The following is a 12462-nucleotide window of genomic DNA, read 5'->3' on the forward strand; positions in this document are numbered from 1 at the left end:
CCAATATTTACATCCCTTTAAACTTTAAACGTGGTGCATCCTCTAGTGATTCTTCTGGTGTCGATGGCGCTTAATAAATTAATTTAAAAGAGATTCATCCGTTCCTCCCTGCACAACCACAACAACAACAACGACGACGACGACGACATGCTGATGCAGTAGATGTGGCTCTGTAATTAATCCGCAGGTTTATTGTACCGTCGGTGTAACTGAACACAGCCGTGGACCTGTGTGTGTGTGTGTGTGTGCGCATTTGTGCCAAGAGTAAATTCTTCACAGCCACTGAGTCATGTTGTTTCTAAACACGCACCATTGTTTATTCAAAGCGAAGTGATATCTGCACTAAGATTATGTGGTGCACAGCAAATTATAGCCATTTGGATAATGTCACTCACAATATTTCAATCAGTCTCGGCTCAGGCTATTGTTCAGTGAGAATCACTAAACAGAGAAGGACTTGGAGTTCGCTTTTAACTCAAAATTACCTTATTTAAATAATAATTTACTGAAAGAGAAGTGAAACATGCTTTACGTCGGAGAGGAAATTTGATTGAAGTCCGAACTACTGCGACATGGGAGACGTGCAGGAACATAACCACAAACAAATTAGTCTGTTGAATCCTTGATGGATAAAATAATGGCGCGATGTTTTATTTTCAGCCTTATTAAAAGCAAAAAAAGTATGAAAATAGAAGTTAATGACAGGAGCAAATAAAACACAACAGGAAACAGCGGATTAACATAATGAATGTTACCGTCATGTGCGCGCGCGCCGCTGTTTAGAGCTGAATAAATCTACAGCCCAGTTGCCTGAGATAAACAGAATAAAAAAATAAATAAATAAAAAAAAACGCAGAGGTGTAATAAAAGTTGGATAATGCCCTGTGTGGAGTCCAAATTGGTTTTTGCACATTGGCAATATTAGAAAAACAAAACGGCTGGAATTGCCCATAAATTAACCTTCACAATCAGTCACTCTGCAGCATGAAATGAATGCAAGTGAAACACAAACTTTGCACGTAATAAACGCTTGTTTTTAGACTTCATTTGCCTTTTCTCCGCTGTCCATCTAAGGAACACAGGTTTGCGTCACTGCGATTTCATCCTCCGTTCATGTTGTCAGTTTATAAACACACAGACACACAAGCTAAGAATAACTATGGCATTGAGTCTAAATATAGTCTCTTAATGAGTCTCAACCCTCCTTGTATGTTGCCAAGCAACGACGCTACTTTCCACTAAAGGAGCATCCTGGTTTACAGGTGATGATTCATGTCCGCACTAACCCAGATGACTCGCGCGCACGCAGCTGCCCTAAAAGCTGCCGCATTATTATATGCGCGAGCGTATAAGTGTGAGCTTTAATATCTTTCTCCCTGTCTCTGCCTCAACCCCACAGCAAATCCCCAACGCCCACAAGGACTGGGTGTGCGCTCTGGCCTACGTCCCGGGCCGGCCCATGCTCCTGAGCGCCTGTCGGGGCGGCATGCTGAAGGTGTGGAACGTGGACAACTTCACCCCCATCGGGGAGGTCAGGGGTCACGAGAGCCCCATCAACGCCATATGCACCAACTCGAGGCAGATCTTCACCGCGTCCAGGTAAACTTCTACAGACGGTGTATGCTCCACCGCCGTTCGTCTGAAACTAAATCTGTCTCCTATCGTGGTGCTTTAATCATGTGTCAGGTCGTGCTTATTGGTTGTTCTCTGTCCAGCAGGTTGAATTAAAACCCTTTAAAGCCTGAATTAATAATTTTTGAGTTACCGTAACTCTTAGTAAATTGCTCTACAAAAATTCAAAGTGTGACTGAACACTGGGAAGTTGTGCTGGAAGACCTTCCTGACATCTCAAGGGTGTAACTAACTTTTACCAACAAATTCCTCCAAACCACTCTCTCTTCCTGGGTCTCCCTGGTCTTGCGTCGCTCTCCAACCTGCGTCATCATTACCGTAATGTGTGACTTCCCAGTGTTCAGCCACACTTTGAATTTTGTCCATCGGTGAGTTACGGTAATTCAAAGGTTTTTATTTATGCGCAGGCGGATGTTCAGGTCTTAAAAGGGTTAAAAAAATATATAATTATCATTAATCTGAATCAGGAAAAAGGCCATCTGGCAGCCAATGTGTCTGTCTCAACAAATCCCATCAACACAACAAAACCATAAATCAGTTGGTCTAAAAGTATTCGCTATTAGCAAAGTCAGATTTTGGTTCAACCCTCTGGGTCTGTTCTCTTCTAAAAACTATTACAAACACATCTGTGCACCACAGTCTTTTCAGTTTTGTTTTGTTTATTCAGAGTCAGTGCTGCTGTGACACAGCTCTTTTCTAAAATGCAAAGTGCGTATTAACCTGCTGCTAAACAGCAATTTCACACTTGACACCCGTTCGTAGCGTTCACCTTGGGGTTCGTTGGCGGTGAGAAGTTGTAGTTGACGGCCAGAGAAAAAAAAACACAGCGTTTATGTTTTTCAAGCTGCTCGAGTAGAGCGTAAAATGTCCACCCGACATGAGTGATATACTACCTCACACTGGCTTCATTTCAAGCGCTATAATCGGCGCCAGCCTCGATTTGCTCAGAGAGCGTCACGCTACAACCTGTTTTCTGTCTTAATTCTGTGTTTTGCTGAGCTCAGACAAACAGCGTTGGGAGTAACGCATTACGAAAGCAATGCAGTTACTGTAATGCATTACTTTTTACTGTAACACGGTAAAAATTACTGTAATATTTTACTTGGTATAAATGTAAGAATTGATTGGATCGGATTTTAAACCCGAAATTAACTAAATTAATCAAGAGATTAGCAGAGGAGAAAAAATTTTTTTAACTTCCTGTTAGTAGAGAACAGCTGATTGAGGAGAAGATGACAGTCGGACTTTCACCAGATGGACTTTACGCTCATTATTTTCAGTTCATCAGAGAAAAGGATACGAAGAACATTATAGTGAAGTTCATTTTGTGTGTGACGCTAAACGATGGCGCGGTGTCAGCTTTCTTTAGGTGTTCAGTTAAATTATACAGTAGTGGCTTCCAGCAATATAGAGGGTATGCGTGTGATGTCACAGCTGGTCTCCATGGTTACGACCACCAAGTGGTAAAAAGTGACAGATGAACATGGAGATTATCAGTATTAGCTTGAATCAAAGGCTTTAATAGTGTCTAAACTGTAAAAAATAATCCAGTTGTCCTTAATTTGATCTGATCACATTTTTCCCCGTCTGTTTGTATTTACTGATGCATTTCACTGTGTTTTTCCCACTCGGGGGCAGTGACGTCAGTGCGTACCCTCTGATGTTGTTTTTTGTTATCATGAATACACCTAAAGTTACAGTCTCTCTATCTCAATGAATTATGAACTGCGCCATGAACCATAACTGCAGCTATTATAATCTGCTGTTGTTAGCTTTAGCCTAGCTTAATTATTATTCCACATCGCCTTCTACTGGACGTGGAAATGAGCTACACTGAATAAAATCAGATACAAAATCCTTATTTCCAGTTATTTTGGTGAAAGTAACTTAAAAGTAACTTAAAAGTGATGTAATGCCTTACAGTTCAAAGACATTCACATTATAATGTAACTAATTACTTTGGAATTACAGTGACACGTAATAAGTAATGCATTACGTTTTTGTAGTAACTGGCCCAACACTGCAGACAAACATAATGTGTGTGTGTGTGAGTGAGCAGAACGTTTTCTGGTCTCCTCAGTCCATCTCTCCGTCTACGTTTCTCACTAACGTCCCTCTGCTTCTGTCCTGTCCTTCTCTTCTCCTCCGCACCCTCTGATTCTTAATCACATCCTCAATCTCGCTGCTTTCTGCTCTCATCTATTCTCGGGGCAAATTTTCCCTCTTGGTCTCTCAAACTCTGGCTAACTCCTCTCCTCCTCCTACCTTCCTCCTCCTCCTCCTCCTAATGTCCACCCCAGTGACTGCAGGGTGAAGCTGTGGAACTATGTGCCAGGCTTGACCCCGTGTCTCCCTCGACGGGTCCTGGCCATCAAGGGCCGAGCCACCAGCCTCCCATGACTGCCCGTTCTCTGATCACCAACCCTCCCCTCCTCTGGTACTCATTTCCACCTTCTTCTCCCTACTTTGAGTTTTCTTTACTTGTCTCTTTTTTTGCTTTTTCTGTTTTCGACCCCCCCCTGCTTCTGTTGTCTTGTCTTTTGCAGCCTAGTTTGTTTTTGTTGCGTGTCGTAGTTAGTGGTTTTGTTTATTGTTTCCAGTGTGGAAATATTCACACAAATATTAATTTCGAAAATTTGGAATTAGGTTTTTATCCAAAAAGAGCATTTTCAGATAAAGACAGAGCTTTTTTTCAAAACTATGAGTCTCGTTTGTGGTTTGTACTGTAAACTAACTACTAACTAATAAAGTAAAGATAAAGAAACATAAAACTCACGTATCTGGTCAACAAGGGAAACAGAAGACGATGTAAGGAATGAAAGAGGAAAAAAAAGAAAGAAGAAGAAAGAAAAACTGCTGCATGTAAATAAGAATATAAGTGGGATATTTGCTTTCAATATCCGTGTAAATAGCTGAGAGGAATCATTAACTCTTCCAGAATAAGGGCAAAAGACGGAATATATTACGCATGTAAATGCTGTGATTGAAAGTAACTCGTGGTTGAATCCTCTTTCTACCGTGCGGGAACCATATTTGTCGGTGCACGTTGCTCCGCTTGAATAGGACGACCCGACGTGTTTGCTTTGCCTCTTTTGAAAAGACGGACGCCGCTCTCACGAGTTCAGCCGGTTCGGCTCCTTCTGAGAGATTAAACGGATCCATCTGTGATGATGAACGGTGCCGACTGATGGAGTTCGACTGGAGCTACATATTTAGGGGGGCACCAGAGTTTTCTCCATTAATGAGAACGCCATTAGTGTATTTACCGAAAAAAGGCTGATGCGCTTCTCGGACGAGTGTTGAAGAGGGATGCGATGATGTCCTGTGTGTTGTTCAGTGGACGAGCACGGTGGGGAACAGAGGCTGCACAGTCAGTTGGAAAATAAAGTTGTTGTTGTGCATAGGCCTGTCACGATAATCAATTAATCGCACGATAAATGAAAACGGACTCAGTAATTTTGCCGGCCTTGACTCATCGTCATGTCTCTCTCTCTTTACCAAAGAGGCCGGATGACAACGGGGTTCACTCTGTGCGTTGGTTCATAGAGGAATGAATGGAGTGAACCCTCCTGTCAGTCATCCACCTTCTTTGTGTAGTAGGAGTGATGTTCGATACCGTTTCCCTTTCCAATCCGATACTGGTATCAGCGATACCAATCCGAAACTGATACTTAGTGTAAATACAGACTAATGAACCTAAAAAAAAATGTATATTTCCTAATTATAGCTTCATAGAGAATACAAGACATCAGGGTAACTCTTTAAGTCTATATATTTGCTATATAGCCGAGCTAATACAACAACAGAACAACTTCTGTCCTCCTCCTCATAAATGCCTCATATTCTGTGTTGTGGTTTTAACCTGAAGTGTTTCAAGAGGTTTGTTGTGTTGCCACAACTCAATAGTTTAGTTTACTTTCCACTGTGTTCCTACATTAACCTCGAGTCAGCGAAGTAGCGAAAATATCGATGTTTTGATTTGAGAATCGATTGTAGAGCATAAATACCTGATATCGGAAGTACCGATATTTCAGTATCGATCCGCACATCGCTAGCTAGTAGCAAGTGAGAGAGAAGCTAACTATGTGAAAGTATAGGCAACGAAAAAAGGCAATTCAGCCAACTTGCACGTGCACCTGAAACACAATCGTCCAGTCCAGTTTTCCCAGCTAGCATTCGCCCCAACAGTCCAGTTACGACAAAGTAAATATAAACGAAACAGGTCGCTCACACGTAGCGGAGTTCGCTACATTAAAAAATACATGCAGCCCTTTAATGAGAGTCCACTGCATTTTTATTGTTTTTTCTTTATTTTATTTACTTAGGATATTTAAAAGTTCTTGACATAATGCTCTTAAGAAATAAAAGTTTATTCCTTTATTTATGTTTATGCCATATAAGTGAAAATAATACAATAATTTGTGACAATACATCGTCCATCAAAGTCTGATATGGTGTCAGGAGTAACTGCGCAGGCTGATTTACCGGATTTACTTGTTGCAGAGTTACACTTCTAAACTTCTAAACTTTTTTTTTTATCTATTGACACAGTAGAGCAGGGCCTTTAATGAAGACTGTGTGTGTTTGAATCGCACTCTGAAGTCCGTGTCTTTGTGTCGTGCCTGATGTACACTGAGTTGTTTTGAAGGGAGGACCGGCTGATTGATGTTCTGTTATTTTCTCTCCCTTCTTATCATCCCACCCTCTCTCTCTGCCACTCCAGTGACAAGACGGTGAAGATCTGGCTGTCGAAGGCGTGGAGGAAGAGGTGAGAAACCGAAGCGTCCGTGGCTCTTTTGTCTGCCATCTCGCCGAAGCTCCAGCCCCTGATCTGCGACCCGGGCACTTCTAGCGCTGAGACGTGACACTGAAATCACTGTTTCCAAGGCAATCATGTTGTTTTTTCGTATTTTTTATTTTTTTCCTCCCTTCCTCTGACACGATGCTACACAACAAAGCCGTGGTGAAATGTGTTTCCCAAGAAATTAATTTGCCTTTACGATTTTTTTATTTTTTATTTTTTTTTTCTCTTTTAACTGCCAAATTTGAAAGTGCCATTCAGGATGTGGTGCTACTTTAGAAAAAAAAAACACGGGAAAACACGGGGTTAAGTAATTTTTTTCTCCTGACCTGACAACTGCCACAACTGGTATTAAATGGAAAAAAGTGTCCTTCTGTTCTCTGACCAAGGTTTCAGACAGTGAGTGATGAATCCGCTCGGAGACGCGTCTACTCACGTATACTTTGCCGGAAAATCAAGACGTGATCGGAATTCAAACCCCCAGACGGACGCTAACTAACCGGCTAACAGACCCTGTTCCTTCATTCAGGATTTGATCCTGAACACATGGGACAATCAAACTGTGCGGCGGGTCAAACGGACTGACGCTGATCTTGGGTTAAACGTCGCCCCCTCAGTTTGTTTTTCCCCCCATTAATCACTGACACTCCAGGTCGTGTAATTTCTTCTTAAATGACTATTAATTTATTATTTTGCCTACCTCAGTTGTTTTGGAGCAGTGGCACGTGGTGGGGAGGACCATTTCTACGGGTCCCCGTGTATAAACACCCGGTGCTTGACATTCTGACGTCTTAATTTGGCTCTTCTTCTTCGTCTTCGCGTGGACGCGTCCTCCGTGGCCGTCTGGCTGCTGACCTCGCAAGCAGGAGAGCACGCGTCCACGCGTCCTGGAGGACCTGCATCGTCTCCACTGTAAAGCGCAAGCCGTTGCGGAAAAAAAAATAAGAAACACCCCACAACCAGTGCGCTCTCCTCGTGGATTTGTGATAAAGGTACTGCAACGAGGCCAAAGTGCCAAATCATTATATACACACCAGTCTACAGTAGGTGGCCCATACCTGTCATTTATCCCTCACAGAAGCGGCAATAGTGTCCTCCTGCCTCCCAGCGGCAGCGCGTCGGACTGACCGCCCTTACTGGGGAGTCCGCCTCCTTCACAGCTACAAAACTTCTACAGGAAGCCAATTTAATTAGAGGTCTCGCAGCTCCAGCAGCTTCCTTTCACTCAAGATAACTTGGGGGAAAGTAGGTCATAACTGAGAGGGATTCTTTTTTTATTTTTTTTTTTTTTTTTATTAAAGTCCCAATTTTCTTCCACCCACGAATTTGCTGCTACACTTACAGAGAGGAATAAACCTTCTGTACTCTGTGCACTGATGTACAAATCTGTTTTAAGTGGCGGGGTTGTGCGTGTGGGCAACGCGTAACGCGTGCACAAACCGAGGTTTCCAGTGGATGTTCCGGTTATCCATCACGCCCGATAGGTCCTGGCATCCCTCGCTGTGTTGATTTAGTGCGTCTTTAATGAAAAAAACGCGCGCACGTACGCGCACCGACAGGCAACAGCGAGTCTTAAAAAGTCGCCTTTTTTTTTTTTTGTGTGTGTGTGTGTGTTGCCTTTTTTTGTTTGTCTGATGCTTCTGAAAGGTGAAAACAGCGTGGGCTCACATCACTTTAAGGAGTGTTTCTGTCACCCTCCAAACTGAGAGGAAGCGTTTTAAAGCTTCTCGCCGCGCACACACATCGTGTCTTACGGCTCAATTAAAAAAATACATTGTTCAGGATGCCAATACCACAACAAAAAAGAAAAAAGAAATACGTATTTTGGTGATTTTCTTTGTGCACTTTTCCTTACAGAGACACCCAGAGACATACAAGTATGTAGTTGAATATATAGTGATTGGATCATAAACAGCGTTCATATTGGCTAAAAGTAATAAGTACTTTCATCATGTGTTCGATAACGTGTGCTCTAATAAGCGAGTACGTACTGCTGCTGTTTCATGTGTCCAACATGAGTTTGAAGCTGCTCACACTCTCCAAAAGCAATTCTAGGAGTTTTGGTGTTATGTTGGGTGGGGTTGGGGGGGGGTTGGGGGCTTCGGGTTGGGGTTGGGGGGGGATTGTTGTTATAAATGCAACCAACGTGGATGGGGTTCATTTGACGAAACAATATTTTGCTATGATTAGAAACTCAGGTAAAGGATGAAGGATGATTTGAGTCAGTCTTAATGTGACCCTGTGAATTTAGCGTAGCTTTTCTGGATCGACCAAATGCCATGTTTGAGAGATTTTCTTTCTTTTCCTTTTTTTTTTCAGCTTGGAGAATAATGGTACTATCAGTGTTTTTCGGCCCCCTTTTGTAAAATGTAATTTTTATTTATTTTTTATTTTTATTTTGCCAGGTTTTGCTTTTGCATTTATTACCCTTTACCTGTTATCTACGTACTGTGCTTTAGTGTGCAAAAAAAATGTACACACATTTTTAAATAGCATCTTCCCGATCTGGCCAAAGCTGAAAGTCTTGCAACTCTTAAAAGACTTGCACTGATTTTTGACTATAATTACTTGTTTAAAGTATGTGTAAAATATGTTGTTTGTATAGTAGTTTGCCTATAAAACTGGAGTGAGTGGTACAAAATGTGGTCAGTAGGGAAATTAACCTCTATAACGTGGGTTATATAATTCTCCGTACACCGTGTATTTATCCGTGCCAACTAGCCAAACTGACCCTGCTCTACCAGCTCAGTGATATGTTTCATGTGCTAATAATGCTAAGACAGACTTCTCTGTCTCTTTTTTCTTTCTTTTAGTTTCACTTCTCCAGACTCCTGCTTATTGCTAGAGAAACTCTTGTAGTGCTGCAGCTTTAGGCGCCCTCCGTGGCGCCCCGCGCTTGTACCATTTGCTGAAGGATGCATGAGCCTGGTGGTGCTGATCGGTTGATTGGACATCTCGCAGACGCAGCAGTTCAGCGGGGCAAATAATTCATCCTTGAATTGCCAATCTAAATTATCAACGTCTGACTTGATTTGCTATTGGAATCACGCGAGAATCAGGATGATTGTGTGGATAGTGAAGCGCAAACAGTCAACAGCGTGTTAAAAAAAAAATATATAAAAAAAACGCTTTTAATTCGTAAATTCTGCTTCATATGAAGCTACACGTAGATGCCCCGCGTTCCCATCTGACCTGCTCAGATGAGCCCCGTCTAAATTTGCCCCAAGCTGTGATGTTGGCCCCTTTCAGCACCACCTGATTACTTGATGATGTGTAAATAGTTGTGTCATACCTTTTCAGACATCACGGGGGGGAGGTAGGGGGGAGGGAGGGAGGGGACGAGGCTAACTGACTCATTTCTAACCAGGTGGCCTCGGTTTATTTTCTGTAATTTACATGCACTTTGGAAAACACGCGCTGCTGTGAACACTCTACAGGCTGTTTTCCAGACGGGTGCTGAGCCGCGTTTTAGACTTTAGTTTACAGCAAACGGCTAAAACTGAAAAAGAACACATCTGTTTAGATATACAGTAGGGTTAGTGAGCAGTGATAATGATGTAGCTGATATTACAATATGTAACATGACGGTTAAAACGTCCCTTTTTACTGAGAATATAAACCTTTCAGGAGGTTTCCCCTGGTTGTATGCAGCCATTCAGGTGTATGTCCTAACATTACTGACCGCAAACACACTCCTGTTTGTTTTGCAACAATTAAACTTTCCAAAAAGAGCAAATTGCAGCATTTAATGAACCGTTTAGCATCAGGTTTCAGTTTGCCAGCGTGGTTTCAAATCTCCAACACTGGCGCCCCCTACTGATCCGCTGAAGAAACTGTCGTGATAAACATGAGTATGTTCTGCACCCAGGGTAACAATGAATTGACCATTTGCTAAGCCTCATTACCCCGACTTGTTGTTCGTACTCCTGTCAACCTTGTTTTTTTTTAATGGTAGCGGCCAAAAATCTTAACGTGAATACTGCAGATAGGAAAACATACAGTAGCTGGAAATTTAGATTTATTCCTTTACTTACGCTGTTACTTGAAGCATATAAGGAATAATGGATAGGCAACCCCAACATATTCTGTCTAACAAAGGTATGGCTGGAGTAGTTCTACTGAAAATTTCCCCCAAATTTTATAAATTGACATATTGACATAGTGCTTTAGTTTGGCTCAAGTCCCATCCACTAACATGGAGGAGGTGGAGCTTATGACCTATACTACAGCCAGCCACCAGGGGGAGCTCTACTTGCTTTGGTTTCACTTTAATGAACAGTTCCTTCGTCTATATTTATACAGTCTATGGTTCTATAACCCTTAACAAACTGGCCATTTGCTTTTGGAAATAATTCCGGTCTATTTGCAGAGGTAGAAAAGGAGTAATTCATGCTAACATAAAACTTTTTTGTTTTTTTATCCATTCCTTACACTTTAAGGAGAATAAAGTAGATTCAGCTCTCAACACCCTATAAATAAGTACTACTGATCCTGCTGGAGGGACATGCGCTGTTCCACCATACTGACAAATCCAAAGCTTCACAGCTCTGCCCCGGATGCAAAGCTCTGACTGCACAATCACACTCATGGTTGTGTGGTTTATCGAATGGTCAATCGGCTGAAAGCGAAAGGTAAACTGCATCAATTTTCACGGGAAGGCAATTTTCCACATGTGACCACAGGACGGAGCGCGAAGCCAGGCCGCCAGTCAAACTGACCGGGTGATTACCGTACCACCTTTAGCGCTTCCACCTAAGCCAGTCCATCTTATGAGTCTTAGAGGATAAATCTAAGTAGTGTAAGGAGCCTCAGCAGTAGCCTCACGTCTCCGCTGACAGAATGTAAATGTAGGGCATTGATAGTCATCTAAAAAGTCTGTGACAAACCTCTCCTGAAGATTGTAGATTGCCCTACAGATTGTCGAATTCTGTTCTGAGCGGATTCTCTGGTTGCGCCGTCATTACGGCTGAAAAGACTCTTCTCATGTTGCCCGGGGCTGCTGAGGAGGTGGGATCACGTTTAGCCCCCGTCTAGAGGGCTGTTGATCAGGAGAGCACTTCACTGCTCCGCTGCCGCTCAGCACTGAACCTCTGTCGCACTCAAAGTCTCTTCTGCAGCTGCTCCAGTGGTTTTCTCTCCAGGTGTGTGTAGTACGGTAACGCAACATGTGACAGCGCCCGGGAAATATAAACTCCTGGGAGGGGTGGGGGGGTGGGTGGGGGAGGGGGCATAAAAGCAGGGTCAAAGGTCATCTGTGCCTTTTATTGCACAGACTACTCCCTCTTAAATGAGTGTAAATGTGTACAGTTTTTTTTTTTTTAAATCTATGATAATGTGCATGTAACCAAGCCATGTAAAATATGTTTTGACTGTAAATCATGTAAATAAATATTTAATGAAGGATCCAGTGTTCCCTCGAGAAAATAAATAAGTTCCAAACAGATGCCGTCTGGCGTGATGCGTTTATTTAAATATGGCTGCAGCCAGCTGGGATCGCGTTGAACTTCACACTCGTTCGTTTACTCCGTGTTATTGTGTCAGAACATGTCAGCACAACCTTCAGGAACCTTCAGAGATGAGCATTTTCACAATTGTCTGACATATTGAACGATCAGCCGCAAAAATGACCAGAGTGATGTGGCTTTTATAGTATTTACACAGCTGTGTGCAGATTCCAACTCTCAGTTCTGGGTGTATTCTGTCTCAAGTGAAGACCGAAGAAAATTATCCTTTACCTTGCAGATGGACGAGCAACAACTTTCGATCATTCGGGATGAACAGGCGAGGTTGTAAAGGCGAGGCAGGCAGACACCGGGGGGGCTGTTCCTCATCCTTTTTTTCACTCCAGTGGTAGAGATTGAAGACTCACAACTCGTAAATCTTCATTTCCTTTGCAAACTCTGATCATTAACTTGTGTTGGGATGCGCCTGTCCCAGCCACGATGGGAGACATGAGCGTCGTGATGTACGATAGCCATTAAAGCCTCGGAGGAGGCACAAGCCATTTGAAGACGCCTGTCACAAACAAA

General features: G+C 42.7%; 1 protein-coding gene across 6 annotated transcripts in view; it reads left to right on the plus strand.

Moving 5' to 3' along the window:
- Positions 1-8502, plus strand: part of kif21b (kinesin family member 21B) — a 64754-nt gene extending 56252 nt beyond the window's left edge. For 3 of the 6 annotated variants that reach the window (XM_047583338.1, XM_047583339.1, XM_047583340.1), the window contains 3 exons: positions 1400-1599; positions 3933-4069; positions 6356-8502. In XM_047583338.1, coding sequence (XP_047439294.1) covers positions 1400-1599; positions 3933-4032 — 300 coding nt within the window. In that variant the 3' untranslated portion in view covers positions 4033-4069; positions 6356-8502. The remainder of the gene's footprint in view (positions 1-1399; positions 1600-3932; positions 4070-6355) is intronic. The other 3 variants (XM_047583341.1, XM_047583342.1, XM_047583343.1) reach the window with 1 other exon arrangement.
- Positions 8503-12462: the final 3960 nt, after the last annotated feature.

This window comes from Mugil cephalus, chromosome 4, assembly GCF_022458985.1.
Source record: "Mugil cephalus isolate CIBA_MC_2020 chromosome 4, CIBA_Mcephalus_1.1, whole genome shotgun sequence".
NCBI classification, from domain to species: domain Eukaryota; kingdom Metazoa; phylum Chordata; class Actinopteri; order Mugiliformes; family Mugilidae; genus Mugil; species Mugil cephalus.